Source organism: Eptesicus fuscus, chromosome 20 (assembly GCF_027574615.1).
Source record: "Eptesicus fuscus isolate TK198812 chromosome 20, DD_ASM_mEF_20220401, whole genome shotgun sequence".
In the NCBI taxonomy this organism is placed as follows: Eukaryota; Metazoa; Chordata; class Mammalia; order Chiroptera; family Vespertilionidae; genus Eptesicus; species Eptesicus fuscus.
The window spans coordinates 35,597,879-35,620,690 of NC_072492.1; the positions used below are offsets into that span (position 1 = coordinate 35,597,879).

At 57.5% G+C, this 22,812-nt stretch overlaps 2 protein-coding genes and 1 long non-coding RNA gene across 3 annotated transcripts in view; 1 reads left to right on the top strand and 2 right to left on the bottom strand.

The window, feature by feature from the left end:
• The first annotated feature begins 310 nt into the window (after positions 1 to 310).
• On the top strand, positions 311 to 8,362 carry LOC129147389 (uncharacterized). Its single transcript, XR_008554759.1, has 2 exons — positions 311 to 526; positions 7,883 to 8,362. It is a non-coding gene; the product is annotated as an uncharacterized LOC129147389 (long non-coding RNA).
• ZNF385C (zinc finger protein 385C) overlaps positions 987 to 22,812 on the bottom strand; it is a 34,472-nt gene continuing 12,646 nt past the window's right edge. The window contains exons 3-9 of the mRNA XM_054709339.1: positions 9,084 to 9,232; positions 7,128 to 7,238; positions 4,565 to 4,730; positions 2,837 to 3,130; positions 2,110 to 2,306; positions 1,659 to 1,769; positions 987 to 1,223 (exon numbers count right to left, since the gene is read on the bottom strand). Coding sequence (XP_054565314.1) covers positions 987 to 1,223; positions 1,659 to 1,769; positions 2,110 to 2,306; positions 2,837 to 3,130; positions 4,565 to 4,730; positions 7,128 to 7,238; positions 9,084 to 9,232 — 1,265 coding nt within the window. The remainder of the gene's footprint in view (positions 1,224 to 1,658; positions 1,770 to 2,109; positions 2,307 to 2,836; positions 3,131 to 4,564; positions 4,731 to 7,127; positions 7,239 to 9,083; positions 9,233 to 22,812) is intronic.
• Positions 10,661 to 14,220, bottom strand: C20H17orf113 (chromosome 20 C17orf113 homolog). The gene is made up of 2 exons (XM_028157271.2): positions 13,678 to 14,220; positions 10,661 to 12,145 (listed from the first exon to the last, which is right to left on the bottom strand). Exons 1-2 carry the CDS (start codon positions 14,218 to 14,220, stop codon positions 10,661 to 10,663), a joined length of 2,028 nt encoding a protein of 675 aa, XP_028013072.2.

The following is a 22,812-nucleotide window of genomic DNA, read 5'->3' on the forward strand; positions in this document are numbered from 1 at the left end:
ACGTTAGCATGAAAATGGGTCTGTGGTTATCGGACTGGATCCCAACACTCAGCTTCACAGTGAGGGAGGCTTGGGGTGCTGGTCGGTTGGGAGGTGGGAAAGCTGAATTGTGCGAGGGACCAGTTGGGGTTGAACAGCTAGAGAAGAAAGCTCTTCATTGGGGAGGCCTGGGGGGATTCCGTGTTAGCTGGGTCCATAGTCTGAGGGAGACCCAGTGTCTCTCCCCGCCCCCACCCCAGAGCTGGAGTTCAGGAGAAATGGGTAAAAGGCTAAGAGGGGGCTGATCGCTTCCTCTGTTAAAAGGGCCCAGCCAGAACATCACCACCACCCCTGTCCCAGCCCCAGCCCCAGCCCTTTGGAGATGACCCCTGAAAGCTTCCAGCACCGTGGCTGTGCCCCACCTCAGCACGGCTGCCTTCCTCCTCCAGCCTTCCACCACGCCCCCGCGGTCATCGTGTCCAGATCGCCTGGAGCCGACTCCAGCTTGAGAGCCCGTCCCTCACCGTGTCCTTCTCCAGAGAAGCCAGTGAGTGGGGAGGGCGTCCCAGAGCACGGGAGTCGGGGCCAGTCACAGACTAGCCCCTAGGCTGGCCGTTAAGATGTCTGGGGCCTTTGGCCACGTGGCTGTAGGTCTTGAGAGGGAAATGAGAGCACCGTGGGGCTGGGGCTAGGATTTTGCATAGATCTTGGGGATTTCTCAGTTTGCTCCCTGTAAATCGGGCTGGAAGTTTCGGGGAGCCCAGGACTAGAAGGCTGGGGAACTGAGGGTGGGCGTGGCCCTGGGGCCAGGGGGTAATAGTTGAATCCCCACTCAGATGGAGTGAAGGGCACCTGCCCTTCCAGCTAGCCCAGCTCTTCCTCGGTTGGTCAGGAACCCCTCGGCTGTGAAAAGAATCCCCTGTGGGATGTAGGAACGGAGGCGTCCTGGGGAGAGGAGGGTGGGGAAAGGGACCGCTAGGAAGGCAGCCCTGGCCCCCCTAGAAGGGCTAATAGGGGGCAAAGAGGATGGGTCCCGTGGCAGGGCGGACAGCTCCCGCTGGGGTGCGGAACAGAGCTGGGCCCAGGATGGGAGCTGGGAAGAGGGTGGTGGCTGCGGTGGGGGCAGGCCGGAGGGCCAGGGGCCCTGGCAGGGCACAGATGGCCGCAGCTGCGGTGGGGATCGGGCTAGGCAGGAAGCGGGCTGCCAGCGTCTTGGTGAGTTGCTTCTGCAAGGCCAGTTTAGACTGCAAAGAAGAAAGAGAGGACTGGACACAGCCTGACCCCAGAACATCCCCCTGCCCTGGGCTCCGTCCTGGGGCTTTTTGCTGCAGGATACACCTGCCTTTTAGGGTTCCAGACTAAATCCTCCTCCATTCCCGCCCCCAAACATTCATTCCAAAGGGCTTTCTCCACCACCTGTCTTCCTGCCCCCAAGGAAGAGAATCGGGATGGGCCAAGGGAGGAGGCTGTGGTGGGTGGAGGTAGAGATGGTTTCTAGGAGATGGCACGCCCACCCCTCGCTCCCGGAGAGTCCTCTGGGCAGATCCCAAGGGAGCTAAAACCCAACCCCAGGCAGCCTGGGGTTGGGTGGCTTTATTCTTGCCTCAGCTCCCCAGGAGGCCCCCACTCCCCGCCTTCCCTTGACCAGGGTCCCAGCCCCGTTGCCTGGAGACAGATACCTTGAGGATACTCACAGCCAGCGCTGCGTGCTTCTGCAGCTTGCTGTGCTGGCTGGAGGGCTTGGGGGGCTTCCCGGCCAGGCGGTCTTTGTGCCTCCTGCTGCTCAGGTGCTAATGGACAGACAGACGGACAGACAGACTGGGAACAAGATGAGGAAGCCCAAGGACTCCCAGCCACCCCTTCATCCTCAACTAGCTCACCCTTCTTTACTGACAGTTCACACAGTGAACCTACATTTATGGGGCATCACCTGGAGTGGCCCTGGGAAGGGGCAGGGAGACTTGGCCTCTGTCTCCAGGAGCCCCCTGTCCCACTAGCCTGGCTCCTCTTCCTCCACCTGGCCCTGCCCTACCTACCTCCTCCCCTCAGCTCCCTCCTCCCTCCTCCCCTGGCACTGGGCCCACTCCCTCAGCCCTGCTCCAACCCTAGTCCCGGCCTCCCTTCTCCCACCTGCTTGAGTTGGGTCTCTGAATTGACCTGGAGCTGACAGACAGCACAGTGAAAAGGGGGGCTGGGCCCCTGCCGGCCCCTCCGGCCTCCGGTCACTCTTTTGGCCTTGTGTCCAGCTCCTCCCCGGGGCACTGGGCGGCCCCTGCCCCTTCGGGGGGCCCCTCGCTGACCTTCCACCATCCACCGGTGCTTGGCTCCTGGTGGAAGGGGAGAAGAAAGTGTGTCAGCTCTGAGGAGGGGCTGCAAGGCCACGGGGACCCCTCCACACTAGGTCAGCTTGGTTGTCCCTTTAGCTTTGGGGCTGCTCAGCACATACACTCTCCCCCACCCCCCCAGCCACATGAGATTCCTCTTTCCATCCCCACAAGGCCCTCTCATTTCAAGCCACCCTCCCCCTAGGGAAGGCCTTCTTGCAATGGAACTGGCCAGCTTCCTTCTCTAATCTCAGCCCCTCCCTCTGGGCCTGACGCAAGGAGAGAGGGCGGCGGTGTCTCCTGTCTCTGCAGTGACCCTTCAGTCCTTGCGTCTCTTCTCAATTCTCCCTCAAGCCTTAGTGGGAGGAACCGAAATGCACGCCCAGTAACAACTGAGCACGACGTCTCGGTTACCAAGTCCCTGAGCAAAGCGCCCAGAAATCCCAGCCTGCCCCCATCTGGTGAGGGGCAGTCTCCCCGCCCTTCTTTCCCCAGACGCCAGCTGGCGGGCTCCAGCCAGCCGGCGCACTCACCTGTGTTGTGAGCCTGAAGCTGGGAGGCCGAGTTCACCGTCACCTTACATGTGGGGCAGTAGAGGCGTCCCTTCTCACTCCTGCCTTCCCCACTCACACCGCTTCCCACAGCAGCCGCCACTGGCTCGGGCCCCGGTGCCTCTGTCCCAGGCTCTGGGGAGCAGGGTGGGCAGGAGGAAGCAGAGGAAGAGGAGGCAGCATCCAGGAGGTCTGAGTGGGCGGGCTCCCTGGGCATCGCGTCGGGAGTCCGTGGTGGCTGGAGTGGGGGGCCAGGAGGAGGGTCTGCAGGAGCTGCTGGGGAGGTGGGAGGCATTGGGTAAGAGGGTGAGGCCTGAGCTGATTCTTGAGACCATGATTTTAAGCACTGACATTAGGGTGGCATGGCAGAGTGGACGGGTCACTAGTGCAGGGGTGACCCGCGCTGAGTTCCAGACCCACTCTACCATCCAACTCACTGGGCAGACCTGGGCCTCTTTGGGCCTCGGTTTCCCCATCTGAAACCATAAAAGTTGGGCAGAGTAATCTCAGCCCTCCTCACGGCCCTGACAGTCTAGTTACTAGCTGTTAAATAAACGGAAATTTAAAAAGGTACTAGAATGTGCATAGAGCACTACTCATAATAGCATAAAACGGGAAACTATTCAAATGCCCATCAATAGGAGAATAGGTTTTTAAAAAATCATATGGTTCTACAATGGAATACTACATGGCAACGGAAAAGGACAAATTACAGCTACCACCACAACACCGCGGAAGAATCTTATCATGAATGTTCATGAAAGACAAACAAAAGCCTACATTCTACACAATTTATCAAAACCGCGTGAAACTGGTCTATGCTGAGAAGTCAGGATCGTAGCTACCCTGGGGGGAGGGGTGTAGGTGGTTGAATAGTGTCACCTCCAAGTTCATGTCCCTCTAGAACCTCAGAATGTGGCCTTATTTTGGAAAAAGGGTCTTTGCAGACGTAATTAGTTAAAGTCATACTGGCTTAGGGTGGGCTCTCATCCAGCGACCGGTGTCCTTATAAGAAGACCATGGACACGCGGGAGAACGAGAGGTGAGGATGGAGGCAGAGACTGGAGCGACGCATCCACGAGCCAAGGAATGCCAAGCAACTGCCAGAAGCTAAAAGAGGGACATGAAACAAATCCTCCCTCTCCGTTCCATGAAGGAAGCAACCTTGTGGACACCCTGATTTCAAACTTCTGACCTCCAGAAACTTCTACCCAGTTCGTGGTCGTTATAGTTCCTTCGAAACTAATACAAAACAGTGACTGGAAGGGGCCCAAGGTGGGCTTCTGGGTGCTCGGGAGAAGTTTTTTTTTTTTAAAAAATATATTTTATTGATTTTTTACAGAGAGGAAGGGAGAGGGATAGAGAGCTAGAAACATCGATGAGAGAGAAACATCGATCAGCTGCCTCCTGCACACCCCCCTACTGGGGATGTGCCTGCAACCAAGGTACATGCCCTTGACCGGAATCGAACCTGGGACCCTTCAGTCCTCAGGCCGACGCTCTATCCACTGAGCCACACCGGTCTCGGCTGGGAGAAGTTTCTTAATCTCGATATATTCAGACGGGAAAATCCACTGCGCTGTCCACTTGTGATGTGTGCCTGTTGTCTGAATACTCCAGCACGAGCAGACGTAGCAATAAGACATCTCTCAGCCCCTTGTCAGAAACCAGATTTGGAGTGGGGGGCGGGGAGCAGAGTTCAGGACTGACCTTTGCGCTGCGGCTCTTCGGGGGCTCCACTGGCCACGGTCGGGGTCGGAGACACCAGTGTCCCATCCTGGGCCAGGGTTTGGGGCCTCTGCTTGCTCTTGGCGGCTTCAATTGCCTTGAGTTTTCTGGCATGTTTGTGGCCTTTATAATGTGCTTCGGCCTGGTTCTGGGGTGGGGAGGGCATAGGGTCACCACCACTCATTCTCTGAGTCTACATGTCCTGTCCACAAGCTGGCCTTGGACATGGGGCAGGTCAGAGGGAGGCAGGGCTCGGGCCACAGGCAGTGAATCCTCGTCACCGCCAACATCATCACAGTACGTGCATGGCCCTGAGGTTTACAGAACACACACTCATACGCGAGCGCCCAGGCAAGCAGCCCCTGGCTTTCAATCCTGACTCAGCCACCGAGTAGCTGTGCATCTTTGGGCAAGTCACCTCGCCTCTCTGAGCCTCAGTCTCCTCACTCAAACTCTGCGTGAACACTGACCTCACAGGATTGTGAGAACTGAACGAGAACCTGGATGATCAGTGCCTAGTTCATACAGTAGGTGCTCAATGCATGTTAGTTACCAAGTTTATAAATGCACAAATGGAGAAAGCCGAGCAATCCCCATCCTTCGGGATATGTGCATCCCAGGACACTCATCCCTTTCTCATATTTTCAACAAATAGTTACTGAGCATTGGCAATGTGCCGGGCACCGCGCAGGTGCCCAGCATGAACACACAGATCTTCTCTCCGAGTGAAGTCTCTCTGTCCAGCTGGTTCACAACTTGTAACCTGGAAGCCTGGAGGAACCCCCATATCTGGTCTGGCAGTGTCCTCCCTCCTTCAACCAGGGGTCCCTGCTTATTGCTCCCAAATGCAGCAAAGACAGGCCCCTCCCTGGACACTTTCACTAGAACAGGTCAGCTGAGAGCGTCTCCCCAAATCCCAGAGTTGCCCGGACAGAAGGTAAACCTTCCCCGAGAAGCCAGAAAGAGGCCCCTTCACTCTCCAGGGGCAGGCTATGGTAGACAGTATGCAGGTCTTGGGGTCAGCCAGGCCTGGGTTCAGATCCCAGCCTTGCTACTTACCAGCTGTGTAGCCTCAGGCAGGTTACTTAACCTCTCTGAGGTCAGTTTCCTCGCCTGAAAAGGGGATGATAATTGCACCTCTGTCCACCTCACAGTTGTATCATGAGAACTAATTAAGACAATAGGCACGAACAAACATATTCTATACACTCTCAGGTGCTTTAAGAACTCAGCTCCTGCCAGGTCGGCCTGGCTCAGGGTTGAGTGTCAACCTATGAACCGGGAGGTCACGGTTTGATTCCCAGTCAGGGCACGTGCCCAGGTTGTGGTCTCAATCCCCAGTGTGGGGCGTGCAGGAGGCAGCCGATCAGTGGTTCTCTCATCATTGATGTTTCTATCTCTCTCCCCCACTCCCCTTCCTCTCTGAAATAAATTAAAAACAAAAAAAAAAAACACCCACTCAGCTCTAGCCCTGGCCGGTGGTTCTCAGTGGTTAGAAACACCGCAGTGTCACAGGTTTCCCAGTCAAAGGCACATACCTGGGTTGGGTTGGGTTGGATCCCAGCCCCAGTCAGGGCGTGTGCGGGAGGCAACCAATGTCTCTCTTACATTCATGTTTCTCTCTCTGTGTCTCTCTCTCTCTCCCCCTCCCTCCCTTCCTTTCACTCTCTCTAAAAATCAATAGGGGGAAAAAAAATCCTCAGGTGAGGATTAACAAAACAAAAACAAAACCCCCAAAACTCAGCTCCTGCCCTGGCTGGGTAGCTCAGTTGGTTAGAGTATCATCCAAGGTTGCAGGTTCAATTTCTAGTCAGGGAACATACAAGAATTAACCAATGAATGCATAAATAAGTGGAAACACATCTCTCTCTCTCTCTCTCTCTCTCTCTCTCTCTCTCTCTCTCTCTCTCATAAGTAAATAAAAATTGTCAAAACAACAACAACAACAACACATATTAAAAGAAAAAAAAAAAAAGAACTCAGCTCCAAACCAGGAGCTGACGGGTGGCTCCTGGGACCAGAGTGGGGAAGGGCAATGTCTCTCTCTCACACTCTCTCTCTTTTAAAAATACGTTTTTATTGATTTTTAGAGAGAGGAAAGGAGAGGGAGAGAGAGAGAGAAACATTGACGAGAAACATCACTGATTGGCTGCTTCCTGCACGTCCCCTACTGGGGATTGAGCAGGCAGCCCGGACATGTGCCCTGACCGGGAATCAAACTGTGACCTCCTGGTTCATGGGTCGCCGCTCAAGCACTGAGCCATGCCGGCCGAGCAAGTCTTCTCTCTGGCAGAAGGGTCCAGAACACAGGAGAGAAGCACAGGAGGGAAATGGAGTCCCAGTGGGACTGAAGAGGAAAGGGGCAGAGGACTCTGGATGGAGAAGACGATGGATGGCTAAAGGCCTCTTTTGCAACCATGAATGGAAATCAGAGACCACGGCCCCTTTGCTACGCCTATTCCTCCAGGAAAGATCCCAGAAGCCCAGCCTCCAGCCCTCTCCCTGCCCAGCCGCTCCCCAGCATGTTCCCACTGCTCCCTCTCACCGCTGAGTTGAACCTCAGGTGACAGATGTTACAGGAAATGAAGAGCTTCTTCTTCAGAGGGGAGGGGACCCCGAAGGTGTGGCTGATGACAGCTTTCTGGACCGGGTCCATCTGTGAAGGGGTGGGAGGGCACAGTAACTCTGGGGTTGGCCCGGGAAGGGGGCAGTACAAAACGCCCCAAACTAAAGGCTATCCAGGAGGGCAGTGGTCACCCTTAGGAAGAACTTTGCCACCCTTGTGATGCCAGACCCAACATAAGAAACAGCCTCGTCCCAGGCAGGCTTTATCTGTCAGCCTGGCTTCTGCGTGGAGGCAGGGGGATGGCCAAGGTGACCTCCATGATCTTGAGAGATAGAACCATGTCCTGGTGATCACCCTGGCATTTCTTGCTGCCTCTGGTCTCTGTTTCTTATTTTTTTCTCATTCACAAGAATCCTATTTGGGTACAGATTGTTGGGGGGAGGGAGAGGCAGGGCGGGGACAGAATCCCTCTGTTGGAATTTCCTCTCCCGTAACCCAGCCTTGTGCTGGACCTAATGGCTGGGGAGATCAGGCTTATCTTATGAGCCCTGCCACTGCCGCAGGGCCTGAGAGGGAGAGGAAGCCCCGGCCAGGGGAGGGGCGCGGGGCCAGGACGGAGCAGGTGACAGCAGGTAGAGGCTGCAGGGTTCCCTGAGTAGTAGAATCATTTCTTTGGAATGTTAATGTGTGTGTCTTTTTCTTATTTTAAATAAAATTTTCTTCTCTTTTCTCAGGGGCCTAGATTGTTGGGCCAAAAGCGGAAGCCCTCTGGGCTTGCTTGTCCAGAACTTCCTGTTCTCTTCTCTCAGGAAGACTGGAGAGAAAAGCATGGTTTCAGGAACTTCCCGGAGAACAGAAAGAGGTTCTAATTCCCGAAGCAACCAGGGCCGAGGCAGCAGGGGACAGGGCCTCAGAGAATGGCCTGCAGGCCCCCAGCGATCGGGACAACAGCGCTTCACCCATTCCTGAGGGTCCATGTGCCTGAACAGTGAGCATGTCAGCAAGTGACAGAAACCTAAGACCAGAGGACCCTCCCCAAATGTGTCAGGTTCCTGGGGACCTCTGCGCAACGCTGGAGGGCAGGCAGGCAGGCAGGAAGGGATGCCTCAGGATGACTGAAGCCGAATTCCCCACCATCTTGTCAGGGTGGGGTAGGGCTCATTGATGACTGCATTTGATTTTTCAAGATTAAAAAGCGGGGAGCATTCCTTATGGCTCATGTAGTGAAGTCTAATTCATGCTCACTACCCTTGTTCTTCACACACATACACACATGGAAATACACAGACTAGTAGACAGATAGCACATGAGCTTACAGTTACAGGTGACAGAGACATGCAGAATAATACACACACAAATGGCAGACAAGCACAGACAAAGGCACAATCACGCAACCCACACAAAACACACGCAGAGGTCAGACACACACCAAAACACACAGAGTCAACACAAAGACACAAAACACCTCTCAGATACCCAGGCACACATATTACATACCGAGAAACAAGGAGTTGTTTACAAACACACACACACACACACACACACAGGACACCAACACGCATCCACATCCACAAACAACACACAAAGACCTATGGGTTTACAAACTAACACAGAAAGGCACACTCAATTGCACACACTCATACACAAATCATCCATAGAAGTCCCTATACCAAAACTCAAGTGAAATCTACAGTACAGACCCTACAGGCTCAGCAGTTGTTACTGGGGAGACACCATTCTCCTCCCCTTGCCCAGAGAGCTGAGCCTGGGTGGGGGGGGAGGTCTCTATTTTGGGAGCACCTAGTCTCTTGGGGACGTTGGAGGAAAATGAGCTCCTGGTTAGACCCACCTTCTGAGAACCGGCCCATCGGAGCCCACCTTCCATGCCCACCCACAGCGTGGCTGCATGCCCCCGCCCGCCAGCCCAGCCCGTACCGTGCTGAAGTTGGGGAAGAGACTGAGCGGGGCAGCGCCATTGAAGTGGAAGGCGAGCAAGTGCTTGAAGTCCAGCGGGGGCTGCAGAGGCCTGGCAGCCAGGGGCAGGGAGGCCAGCAGGGGGCTGGGGGTGCTGGATGCCGGGCCTGCTGCAGGAGGAAGAAGGGCAGGGTCTGAAATGGGGGGCCACAGGGCAATCCTACCCCCACGGCCAGAAGAAGCTGATGGGCTTCTTGGGTGTGAAGCCAGGACAGAGTTCCTGTCTCCCTCCTCACAAAGGAGCCCTGGCCAAGCCCAGGGCGAGTACAGCCCATCTCTGTGCCTCTCCTCTCCACAACGGGGGCAGCAGAAGCAGGGAATCCACCGCGTAGGGCTCCCAGCCCAGAAGGATGACCCTCCCGCCCTCACAGAGGCCCAGATGAATGCTTAAGGGGAGCCAGGCCAAGGGAGGGGACAGAGGCGTCAGGGCAGGCCCCTGACACACACGCACCACCATGGAGACTGCACATGAGCTGGGTTTCCTCTTTATTGCAAATTAAACCCAAACCCAGGAGGCCTGGGGATAGGCCACCCCCCTCCCTTCTCACTTCCCCTCTCCAGATCCCCACATCATGCCCAGCAAGGGCTGTCAGAGAGGATGGGAAACCCTTGGAATCTGAAGGGATGTGTCCCCCAGCTCTGGTGAGGCCCCAACTGCTTCCCCCAGGAGGCACAAAGCCCTCCATTGGCATCCCTGGGTCAGGCCTGGAAGCGGGGGAGTCGGGGGGAGCGGGGGGCGGGGGGGGCGACACTGTGGTTTTATAGTCTTTGGTCTTAAAGGTCTGAGGCAAGGAACTTGGGAGAACAGCCAGACTTCAAAAAAGAAAACAATTAGTAACAAGTCCAGTTCATTTGGGACGTTTTTTGGACCCTATCACTGCAAAACGAAAAGAAGTCCTTTTAGATTTATGTGTTACCGTTATGAAAAATAGGATAGATTTATTTCGTATTTATAGACTGATATGTCTATATACATGGTCATACATGAAAGCCTCAGGCAGCCCTGGTGGGGGGAGGGAGGGCACCACTGCCTCCCCTGAAGTGTTAGCTGTGCGCAGAGTGCGGTGCTGTGTCACAGACAGTGGTCTGCTCCCCGGTCGTATCTGAAGAGAAGGGACGCTGCCAGGAGTGGGGCTGAGAAAGGCAAGGACCCCATTCTTCTGTCCCTCAGTCCCTTCATTCTGGAGCCCCAGTCTTCCGGCCTCCAAACAAGAACCCCAACCCCCAACAAGTTTAGGGCCAAAACTTGGGATGAATCCAGAGGGAAAAGGGTGAGCTGCTCCTCCCCAAACTCTAGAATTGTCAGGAGCAATAGTCGGGGTGCCCCAGACCCTAGCATCTCTGTCCACTGCCCAGGCCCCCCTTGACCCAGGCCCTCCTCCACAGCCCACAGCCCACAGGGCTGGGTTAGTCCTCAGTGTGGAGGAGAGGAAGCATGGGGAAGGTGAACGGAAGGCCACAGTTAGCAAGTCAGCTCGGATGCAGCATGGGAGTACCCAGGGCCCCGGGCTGGCTGGGTAGAGGGAAGGAGGCCACCCTCACGTGAGCTGCGACCCCAGCACCCCCTCCCCCCACCCACTCTCTAAAAACTCCACGGCCAGCGCAAAGTCAAACTCGTGTAGCGGAGGCCCATCCACAGCGATCTTGACCACAGGGTCGCCCCGGCTTTCCCCGGCCCCGTTTTGCCCCCACCACCGCAGCTCCCGGCTGCGGCCGACCTTGTCCAGGAGGCCGGCGCCCGCCGGCAACGCCAAGGCCAGGGTGGCGAGGGCAGCGAAGTCGGGGAAGAGCTCGTGCAGCTCCGAGTGGGCGCACGCCAGTCTGGCGCACAGAGCCCGCGGGCCCAGCCGCCCGAGGCTGCGGACCACGCGCTTGAAGAGCGCAAAGTCGCCGAGCGCGCGCGGCCGCACCACCGCCGGGGCGTAGGCGCGCAGCAGCAGCCGCAGCGCCCCCTCGCCGTGCGCGCCCAGCTCCTCGGGTGTCTCCGGGTAGCGGCGGGGATCGAAGATCGCCGAGAAGGCGGCCACGGCATCCAGCGAGGGCCCGGGGTAGGAGTCCCGCAGCCCTTTCTGCATGGAGTCCAAGAAGGCCCCCCGCAGCCGCTCCAAGTCCTGGACCGCAGCCTCGGAGTAGCCGACCAACTCCAGGCCGCGGTAGGTACAGTGCTCACCGCCCAAGTCGGGACCGGAGGACGCCAGCTCCTGCAGGAAGCCCTGGAAGCGCGCGCCACCGGAGCTTCGCTGCGCCTGGAGGGAGGCCGCAGCTGCCATCACCAGGGGCTGCAGCAAGGCCAGGTGTGGGTCTTCCGGCTGCAGGACGAGGGCGAGCTTCTGCACGCAGGGCAGAGTGTCCAGCAGCAGGTGGGTGAAGGCCACGAAGGTGAACTGGCGCAGGGCGAGGGCCAGTGCCCCGGCTGTTGGTGAGGCTGGGGCAGAGGCCTCCAGGGTGGGCACCAGGCAAGGCCACGCCTCAGCCACTGCTTCCACCACAGGCAGCAAGGAGGCCCAGGGCACTGGCCGTGGTCCTGCCAAGTCGATGGCTGCAAGGTCCAGGGCTGCCCGCAGCTCAGGGACCATGTGGGAACTGGGACCACCGTGGAGGCGGAATAGGGCATCCAGGACACTTTCATATTCACCTAGGTAGGCAGGGGGCTCAGGATCTGGCCGGCCAGGGAGGCAGTGCAGCTCCGTGAGCAGCGGGCAGGTGGCCCGGAGCTGCAGGCCCACGCTCCCCAGGCAGTCACTGGGGAGGCTTGAGCTGAGCCAGGCTAGCTTGGCTGCAGACACGCCGAAGGTCTGCAGGATGTCCAGGAGTTGGCCAGCAGTGTCCTCGCCCTCCTGTAGCTCCACACTGCCCAGGAAGGTGGTGGCAGGCTGGCCATCACAGGGGGACACCGACGTGGCAAACAAGGCCAGACTGTGGGACTCGGGCCAGTCTCTGGTCTTGTCCAACACCAGCCCCACATATGGGGATGCCTTCAGGCACTGGCAAGCCTCTGTGTGCAAGACACTGGCCATGGCCACCTGGGACAGCCAGAGAGAGAAAGGGAGGGAGGGCAGAGTTAGGCTTGTCCTGAGAAGGGGAGGCAGACAGTACAGGGTGAGCACAGGCCTTGGCGTCAGACAGACTTGGGGACTAATCCTAGCTGTGCCACGTATTGGCTGTGTGATCTTGGGCAAGTCATTTCACCTCTCTGAGCCTCAATATCTTTAGCTCTAAAATCAGGCTAATAGGTGCCCATCATCTCCTCCAGAGGTTCTTGTGAATTATAAATATAACTTTTTGTTTTTGTGCTTATAAATGAAAAATGCTTTATGAACTGTAAAAGTTCTACAGACTTCGGTGTGTGTGTGTGTGTGTATTTCTATAGCATCACCCAGTCTGCCTTATTCCTGGGGCTCTCCCGCCTCTCTGCTGTCCAGGGATTAACTGATAGACATGTTCACTCCTAACTCCTGGCCAGTGACATAAGGCCCCAGCTGTGTGTTCTGTTTGTCTGTTTGCCATCTCTCTGTAAGATGAGATCAACTCCCCCACCCCCACACCAGCCCCTAGGGCTCACACAGCCAGTAAGTACCTAGGACAGAGTTGCAACTTGCATGCCCCCAGGGGCCACGTGGGTAATACTGAGCTCGAAGTGGGCCAGGGATAAAACAGAGGGAATGGGGAAGTCCATACTTGCTCCCCAACTCCACCACTTCATGCCCTGAGAGCATGGGGACCTAGCTTTTCAGTACAAGTAACAAATCCAGATTTTCATATGCAATGTCTCCTTTTGTTAAACTTGGAAGCTAATTAAACATTTTTAAAAACACTGTGGCCCTGGCCAGTGTGGCTCAGTTGGTTGAGCGTCATCCCATGCATCAAAGGGTCATTGGTTCGATTCCTGGTCAGGACACATGCCTGGATTGCGGGCTTAATCCTCTGTAGAGGGCGTGCAGGAGGCAGCTGATCAATATTTCTGTCTTGCCCTCTCCCTTCCTCTCTATCTAAAATCAATACAAACAGCCCTGGCCGTTTGCTCAGTGGTTAAAGCATCGGCCCTTGGACCGAAGGGTCTCTGGTTTGATTCCCAGTCAAGGGCACATACCTCGGTTGAGTAGAGGCATGAGCAGGAGGCAACCAATCAATGTGTCTCTTTCACTTAGGTGTTTCTCTCTCTCTCTCTCTCTCTCCCCCTCACCCCTCCCTTCCACTCTCTCTAAAATCAATGGAAAAAAGAGTTTCTGGATTTAAAAAGATAATAATAACAAAAACACTTCTGTGGGCCAATGAAGCCCTCAGGGCCACCCGTTTGCTATCTCTGGCCTAGGTGGTGAGGGGAATGCCCCTGGGCCCCTGAGGACAGGGCCCGATCTGGCTGCTTCACTGCTGTGCTCTCAGCAGCTGGCCCGAGCCCAGACACACAGTACGCGCTCCGTGAAGGTTCTGATGGGTGAAGGTATGAATGAAGCGCTCTGGCTGATGCCCCGGGGCCTGGCATGCTGGCCCTGTGCCAGATGGCTCAATGTCCTCCCTCCCCAAGCCCTCCCCCATACCTCTGGCTGCCACCCACCTGCATGTCCCTCACCCTCCTGGGACTGTAGTCATCACCACGCTCCGTGCCCAGCAGCGCCTGGCACAAGTTGAACCTTTGTAGCTCGAGGAGGGCAGAGCAGCGGTCGTCGGGCACATCCTCCTTGGCCATGCAGTACACCGTGGTCAACACAGCCACTTTGGCAGGGTCCACCTCCACCTTGATGCCCCTGGAGGTAGGGGTGGTCGCCAGGCCTGGGGAGGCCCCTCCTTCCTCAGACTGGCCCTCAAAAGTGGGCTGGCCCCGGTTCATGGCCAGAGCCTGGCGGTGAGCCCCCGAGGTCACATGGCGCAGCAAGGCATGGCGCTGGAAGTTGTCGGTGCCCATGGTGAAGGCGTTCTCCGCTTTGCCGTGCTTGTTCCGGACCAGGGCCTGGCGGCACTCAAGGCAGAACATCAGCTTCCGCTCATAGTCAAAGTCCAGCCAGGTAAACTCCTCTTTCCAGTGCTCGTTGAAGTAACGCTTGCACTTCTTATTGGAGTTGGAGGCCTCTCCAGCTGGTTTCTTCCCCGGGGGCACCATTCCTGCTCGAGGGGCAGGGCACCCCAACTCCCACCCAAATGCTCTAACTCCCAGCCTCCCACACACACAGAGTCACGTCCCTTGATAAGGGGAGTTGGTGGGGAGGCAGGAGAAGGGCGCCCGCCTGGCTATTGGGGACCATCCATCTAACTTAGCCAGGAAACTTTATTCCTGCTCTGCTGGTGGGAGACTGGAGATGAAAGAGACAAGGGAGGTGTGTTAGGGAGTCCACCAAGGATTCACACTGCCCACAGAGCACTCCCCAGCTGAGGGGTGGCCTGAACCCAATGGGGAAGGGCTATTGGGAGTGGGCGGGGTTATGCAAAGGGCCATAGGATATTATCCAAAGTGGGGAGGTATGGGAGCCCCAGCCCCACCTTCCAGGACAAGGCATTATTTAGTGTTGACAGCTGAAGCATGCCAGAACTCGGAGCTGGAAAGACCGGCACCACCTATACAACCACGTTTTATGGGTGGAGGGACTGAGTCCTAGAGACAGAGTGGTTCTCAGGACTCATGAATAATTTGTGGCTGAGCCAGAACAAAAACTTAGGCCTCCTGATTCGTTGCCCAAAGGATGACTGATCCCGCCAGACCACAGTCATTTATTTCATTAGAAGGAAGTTAGCACAAAGCTGAGCTCCTGGGGCCACTGGATTTTCTCTGGAGATCCCTTATACACACACACACACACACACACACACACACACACACACACACACACCACACTTCCCCCCATCAGCCTCTCCTTGGCCTGTGTTGTCTTCCCCACCTCCTCTTCCCAACCTCAACCTGTCCAGAGAGTTCAGAACCATCTCTGCTGGCCATTCTGAAACATACAACTCCGGTCTGGGCCACGCCTCTGGGCACCACACCTCTCCGTCCAACCACCTTCCAGGTTTGTCAAATGGAACTTGCACTCTGTCCCTACAAAATGTGCTCCTCTCCCTGTTGTCCCCAGTCCAGGAAATGGCCCATCCTCCCACCCAGGTGCTCTGGCCAGAAACATGCCCCCCTAAGCCCCACTCCCTTCCACATCCGGGACCTGGTCTATCCACAGGGCCTGTTGATTCCATCTCCACAAACTACCTCTAACTCATCCCTTCTCTCCATGCCTCTACCACCTTCCTCATCTAGGCCCCTTCATCTCTTGCCTGGACTATGCCAGTTGCTTCCTGGTGGCCCTTTGGGTTCCTGCTCTTACCCATGTCTGAGCCATCCAAACCCTAGCAGCCAGCGGGGGCTCTTGAAAACACTGCTTGTAAACCCCTCCACTACGGCCTGTCGCTCTGGGTCAGAGCCAGAATCCCTTTCCAGGTCTGCCAAATAAATGCTGGCAGCCACTTGTCCTTCCCTCCCTTTCCAGCTATACCTGCCTTTCCTTGGTTCCTCCAGAGTGCCAGATTCCATCCTCAGGGCCTGCACACAAGCTGTGCTTTCTTCCAGAATATTCCCACCCTGCACTTCCACTCTGGTCTTAGCTTAACTGTCCCCTCTTCAGAGGAGGCTTCTGAATGGTCGGATCCTAGGAAGTCCCCTCCTTGTTGTCACTATCCCCTGTTTATTCCCTCTGTTGCACTCCCCACAGTTTACAGACATGCGTATTTCTGTGCAGATATATTGCTTGGTATATTCTCTCTCTCTTGTGACTGAACCCCAGAGAAGGGAACAGTGCTTGGCAAAATTTGGGGAGTGAGTGAATAAGGAAGCATGAGCTCTCAGGCTGAATGAGCAGTGGCGTGGGCCCCTGGGCACCCGTTGGGTGGTAAAAAAGCTGCCTTTGACATCCTTTCCTCCCAGAATCCTAGGATTCAGTGACCTTGTCCAGCCCATCGCCAAAGGGTCTTTGAAAGGGGAGGAGGTGCAAGGCCAAGGTGAGACCCCTCTGGAAGTGTGTCACATCCTTTCCAGGCACCTAGGAACGGGCTCTCCGGCCCCATCCTGCAGAGGGGACAGAATGACTATCAGACCTCGGCTGTTTCTGAGAAAAGATCAAAAGAGTAGGTAGGAAGGATGCACGGAAAGATGGAGATTCCGAAACTGCACTGTCTGACGCGCAAGCCGCTAGCCTAAGTGGCCGTTCAAAACGAATCAGAATTAAAGGAACAAAAAATTAAATTCAGTTCCGCAGTCGCACTAGCCACAGTCCAAATTCTCAATAGCGACATGTGGCTAGTGGCTATTGCATTAGACGGGCCAGACAGAGAACATTTACAACATCCCAGAGAGTTCTATGGGACAGCGCCACTCAAAAAACAAAACAAAACAGACCTCACCTCAACCGGAGGGAGCCAGGCTGATGGGGTGCGGTCCGAGGCTGCCCTGTCTCAGACCCAGGTCCCTGGCACCTCTCCTACCCTGGACAGCAGGATGGGAGCAGGCACAACCTGTGGGCCCTGGGGCCTCGGTGTGTAGGTCTGCCACCCCCACTCCACCGGGCACATAAGCCTCAAACATAGGGTTTATTTAGCCCCAGGACGGTGGTCCCAAACCTGCTCCTCAGGCTCCTTTTAGGACCTCACTAAGAGTCCAAGGTCCAGGCAGAGGAGAGGTGGGCGACCCCTCCCCTGGCAGCCCGAGTGAGGCTAGGGCTGCCTGCATGCCCGGCCTGTCTCCCTGGGGTGGGGACCCTGAGGGCTGGGGAACTTCTGGGGGGCACATGGGGGAGGAGCCCTCGGATGGGTCATCCGAGGCACCGATCCCCCACTGGCTCGGGAACCTTGTTGTCCGCCCCCTGCCAGGCAGCTCCGGAGGAGACGCCCTGCCCGCTGGCCCCCGCCCCGCCCCACCCGCCCACACACCCGCCGGCCCCCGCCCCCTCCCCGCCCGCACACACTCACGGAGCCGCGGGAGCCACCATCTTGCCGGTGGACGCTCTGGCCGCGGTCTCCTTGGGCTGCACCAAGCGACAGCAGCCACTAGCGGTAACCGCGGCGAAGAGGCGCCAGCAGCCAGCGCAGGGCCGGGGGCGCGACCCCCCCACACACACCCTAACCCCGGGCTCACCTGGCCGCGCCCACCTGCCGCGCGCTCGGTCCCCTCGACGCACGCGGCCCAGGGTCCCCCTCATCCATCCCAGCCGCAGCCGCTGCAGCCGGAGCTACGGAGCTACTGCGGTTAGACCACAGGAAGGATGCTGCCCGGGGCGGGAGGCACAGGACTCACTCACTCGTCAGTCCCCTGTAGGTTCCCAGAGGCGCTCCCAGGTGAGAGCTCACGGACGGAGAGCCAGACCAGGGAGAGCGCTCCGGGTGGAGGCTGCAGTCTGGCAAGTGCTCTGAGAGCGATGACCCAGAGGCTTCGGGATCACGGAGGAGCAGGCAGGAAGCCCAAGATTTCCCCCGAGAGTCGGTTCGTTTTCACAGCAGGGTCAGGGAAATGTAGCAGGGGAAGGGCATTCCAGGCAGTGGGACTGGCAGAGCACCGGAAGGTAAAAGTGCAGAGCAGTTCACAAAGGTCAAGGTAGAGAGGAGGTATGGGGGCTGGGATGGGTGGGGCTGGGGGGCAGTGCCTGCTGCTGGAAGGCCCTGCAGGGAACCCTGGGGATTTTTATCTTTGGGCCCAGTGGGAACTCAGGAGGTGTTTGAGCTGGGCGCGGAATGTCTTCACTAGCGAGTTATTTGTAGTTATTTGTAATGGGGGTGACAGACATGGTGTGTCAGGAGAGGAAGGAGTGATCTCTTCCCAGAACTCTCAGATGCACAGAGGCCCACCCCTGGTGCGGGTTCCCTGGAGCGGGGAAGAGAGGCTGTGGGTTCCCTGCAGGAGGAATGTGGGTGCGTGGCACCCCAGCCCTCCCGGACTTGGAGTCTAGAGGCCTGCAGTGGAGCTCTGCTGACAGTGACGTGGTCTTGGGCTGGACACTCAGCTAAGAGCCTCAGTTTCCTCATCCATGAAGTGGGAATTGCAGCCAGGCGAGGCGGAAAGGGCAGGGCAGGACGGGTCTGAGGACCAAATGAGTTGCTGGGTGTGGAGGTCATTTGAAGAGGGGGTGCCAGGGCACTGGGTGACTCAGTCTCCCTTCAGTCAGTACAGAGTCACTCCGAAATGCCTTTCAGCCCCTCACAGTTGGGTCCACTACTCTCCCACACAAGGCCTAGGGGCACACGTAGATTTGAGGTCGGGGCCTCTCCGGGGGGCCGTTGGGAACTTCCCCCAGCACCCCTCACGCACGCTGCTCTGTGCCACCCACTGTCTGCCTCTGACATTCACTGTGAACCCTGGCCTCCAGGGCCGCTGCGATGATGCGTGAGTCATGGCACATGCACACGCGTGTGACTGCTTGGCTTGTGGGTACACTAATGAAGGGAGACACCACCGCCCCCACACCTGCCCCAGGATGGCACCACCCAGCCTGACAGGTCTGAAACTCTGCACCCACAGATGGGTCAGGTGTGGAGGGTCTTCGATGGCATTTGGCAGCAGAACAGCCGCCTTGGCTAAGTGTCGCAGAGCATCCCTCCAGGGGTCATATCTGGGACCCACGGCTCACTGGATGGCTCCTCAAGAGGGCAGGTTTTTTCTCTGGTCAAACATGAACAAATCAGACTGTGCGGCAGAGAACAGCTCACCCCCAGGGGTCCAGCTGAGGCTGGGGCGGGAAAGAAGAGCGGCGGGCTCATGAAATAGCATCACCCTGGCTGCCACCCAAGGGAGAGGCTCCGGGGGAACCACATTCTGCTGTTTTGCCATCACTGGGAAAGACACACAGCAAAGCACGGGGACATACAGCATGAGGTCCGTGGGCCCACACGCAGATGGCTACAGGCACACCCATCTCCCCAGGATGACACTGTCTACGCACACTGATGTATTCACATGCGGAGGTGGTACCCACGCAGAGACAGATGCCCATGCTGGCCAGAGGCCACGCGTGAGCGTGCACGTACACACAGACAGGCAAGATCAACAAAGATGCACTCAGATCACATATACCCAGAGGGATAGACACGCGAGGACGCACAGACCCTAGAAAGGCATATACAGGCAATGCAAAACACAGGCACGCAGCAGCACACACAGGCAGAGATGCATGTGCACAAAGGCCCGTATACAGACACGCTCACCCAGTGGTGGGTGTGTGCACACACCCCGCTTACAAAATTAGATGCATCTGACTACACACAAGCTCCTGTAGCCAGACCCAGAGTCTCTTTCTCCCACAGGCCACAGGGGCAGATGGTAGGCCTCCCCCCACCCCAGGCACACACACACACACACATACACACACACACCTCAAATAGTCAAGTTGCTGTTTCTATCACAGATAAAACCAATACTCTGCGAAAGAAGAGGGAGTCCAGGAGGGAGAGAGAGCCAAAGGCAGGGAATGGAAGGTTGAACCAAGACCCCCTGCTTGCCTACTCCCACCAAGTCCAGGGGGGTCCTCCCCACATTCTCCAGGGCCCCCAATCCACTTCTGGGTGAGCCAGCACTCGGGAGGTGGTGATATTCCAGGCTCCCTCCTTCCTGTGCTGGAGGAAGACCCCCAAGCCAGTCACAAGAGGGAATCTGTCCCAGCCTCCAGCCCATGGAAGGGGTTCCCCAAAGCCCCCCTTAAAAGGTAATGGCTGTCTCCCTCAAAGAGGGCCAGAAAACCCCAGTGTGGAGAGGTGAGCCAGAAGACCAGGGAGAAAGGGGGCCATCGGCGTTGACCCCAGCGCAGTGGCTAGACCTCAGGTAGGCGCACCCTAGGTTTCTGCCGGCCTCCCTCTGTGTCCTTCTGTCCGTCTTTCTCTGTTGCAGTAACAACGCCCTCCCCTCACACTCCTCGGAGGCTCCAGGCAGCTCTCAGAGGCAGTGGAAGGGTGTGATTTGATACAAGGAAGGTTTGATGCAGGCTCCTGGGTGCCTGTCTGCCCCAAGTGTGGCACACTCACTCCTGCAGGGTGGCCTGTGGCTCCCCAATGCTTCCTGCCACTCCTGCCCCCACCTTTGTTCCCAGCCAGAGTTGGGGGCTCCCTTGCCCAGCCCTGGACCTAGGAAAATGTACCAAGAGTCCACTGCCCATGGGAGTCTCTTAACAGACAACTTTTGGAAGCCAACAAACGCAGGAAAAGGTTAGGGCTGGGAGAGGGAAGAGGCCTCCTGGTCTCCAGGCCCCTCCGCACCGGCTCCTGTGCCCTCAGTACTCACCCAAGAGCATTCTCTGCTTCGGAGGCACCGCTGAGCGCGGAGTGAGGAGCAAATGAAACCCAGCCAGAGAGTGACAGAGGGAAGGGGGTGGGGGATGCGAGGGACAGGAGGGGAGGGCACGAGGGAGGGACTCCTGCTCCTGCCTGGAAAGCGGCGGCTACCAGGCCCTGCTTCCCCGTGCCAGGAACAAGCTGCCTAGTCCCTGGTTTCCTCCATCCCAACCAGGGGTGGAAAGGACCGGGCACTTCCTGCCCTTAGGGGAGGGGAGGGGCCAAATGCGGAGACTAGGGACGGGGGAGAGTGTCAGGGAGCATCCACTCCCCGCATCCCAGCAGCCCCGCCCCAGTGCCTCTTACACTGAAGCCAATAGCTGACCCTGCCCGCAGACACCTCCAGGCAAGGGGGTGCTGTGGGCCCCGCTCTGCCTGCCACAAAGTTCTTGCTGCTGATCGTTGAAGCCCTGCCTCAGGGCTTGCTGCTTCAGGAGCCCACGTCTCCTGTCCAGTGAGCCCACCAGCCCCCTAAATTTACTCCTTTTGCTGAAGGGGAAACTGAGGCTAAGAGAGGTATTACCACTTCGCCCCAGGGTTGGCCGTGGTGGTGGGGGAAGGGAGCTTGCCCCTCTCAGTCCAGGATCTGGACTGTTGGACCTGCTACCTGGGCAATGCCGGAAGGGGTGGTGGTGGTCATCGGGTCAGCTAGAACTTCTGACACCTCTCTCCTGCCCTCCCTCTTCCCTCTCCACGCGCCCACCCCCAGTCTTTTCTCTCCTCCATTTGCCCCTTTCTTCCCTCTTCCGGAAAACAGGCTGTGTCTCTCTTCACCTGAGCACCTGGTGGCTGGCTGGGAGGGGAGTGGGTGGGGGAGAGGAGACAGCCAACCCACAGCTGGATCCAGTCTTGCATTCCAAGCCTGGGTCCCAGGGCTAGCCCCCCACCCCCTCAGCATCCTGTCTCCACCAGACAATACCCTGTAATCTCTGGAGCAGCCAGTGCTGCAAGGAAGGTCTGGGGAGGGGTTGGCAGCAGCAGCTCCTGAAAACAGGTTTGTTAGGAAGAGGCTCCGGGGGAAGGACCTGCTGGTGTGGGGAGGAAAAAACGAAACTCAAGCCCAGAGCCAATTAACCCACCTAGAGACACAGACGGGACCTTTGTCTCCTGCCGGGGCGGGGATCTGAGCTAAGCCCCCAGGTTCTCCACCCAGATGGCTTTGCCTTTCCTGGCGGTCCCGGGGGGAGGTGCTGGTGGTCAGGTTCACCAGCAGATGGGGGATGGGATGGCCGTCCAGGGAGAGCGGGCACTCCCATCACCTGCCATGTAAGGACAGTAGCAGGAGGCGACGGTTAGACTGCACGAACTCAGTGGCCTTGGGGGAGCGCAGTGTCTCTGAATCGCACCTAAAGGACTCCGGGTGGGTGGCAGGGAGGGACTGAGGAGGAACCAACGAGCCAGGGAGGCACTGAAGAGGTGGAGGGACAGGCTGGAGGGCATCCCGGGCCTCCTGATGGGACTGAAATTAATCTATCTGCAGGGAGTGGGGGGTGAGGCGCTCATCAAGCCAGTGACTCAGGCATGACCCAGCTCAAGGTCTTTGATCTCGGGGCCTCAGAATGCAGCCAGAGGCTTCTGCCGTCGAAGACTCAGAAAGGAGCTGGAAGGGCTGATGAGAACAGGAGCTTGGGGCGGTCTGAGCGCAGGGCAAGGAGCGGCCTCCACCTGCCACTCTGACCCCTTCCCGCCCCCAAAGCCACACGGGATGTCTGGTGCAGCCAACTCTGCCCTGACATCCACTACAGTTTGACTCCATCTCTGCTTTCCTGTCCCCTTCGTGTCTACCCTGCACTCCCGCCCTGCGCTCGGGCCTGGCCATTTCGGTAAGCTAGAGCTTAAATCATTTCCAAAACCCTCTTCTCTCCCCTCCCGTGTCAGGTTGCAATGGGTGATGGGGGACCAGGGTGGGTCCTGAATTGGGTGGCTGGGTCAGTCCTGCCAAGAGATGGGGGAGGAACCAAATGGCTTTGGAAGGGTCCCCCCTCTCTCCCTATCCAGCCTAGACAGAGTGGGAAATGGCTGGCATCTGCCCATTTTTCAGGCGAGGACACCAAGGCACTTAGCAAGAGGAGAGGCCATGGGGCCTGAGCACTTGAGGAATGGTCTCCTGGGAGCTGATCTGCCTTCCCTGGGCCATCGCTCCTCCCCTTTCCTGAAACATGAAGGCTCAGGCCCTGCAGCAAGTGCAGTGGGTGTGTGAGATGGGATTCAGAGTCAGAAACCCTGGGGTGGGAACCCGGCTGTGTGACCCGGGTGTGTGGCTTAAACTCTGAGCTCCAGTGTCCCGATTTCTAACGTGAGGACTGAGTGTCATCATCTTTGCCTGGGGTGGCTGGGCAAGGGGCGCGTGCCACGTCGGGTGTGGAAGTGCTTTGTAAACAGTTCAGCTCCAAAGTAGATGCTTCAC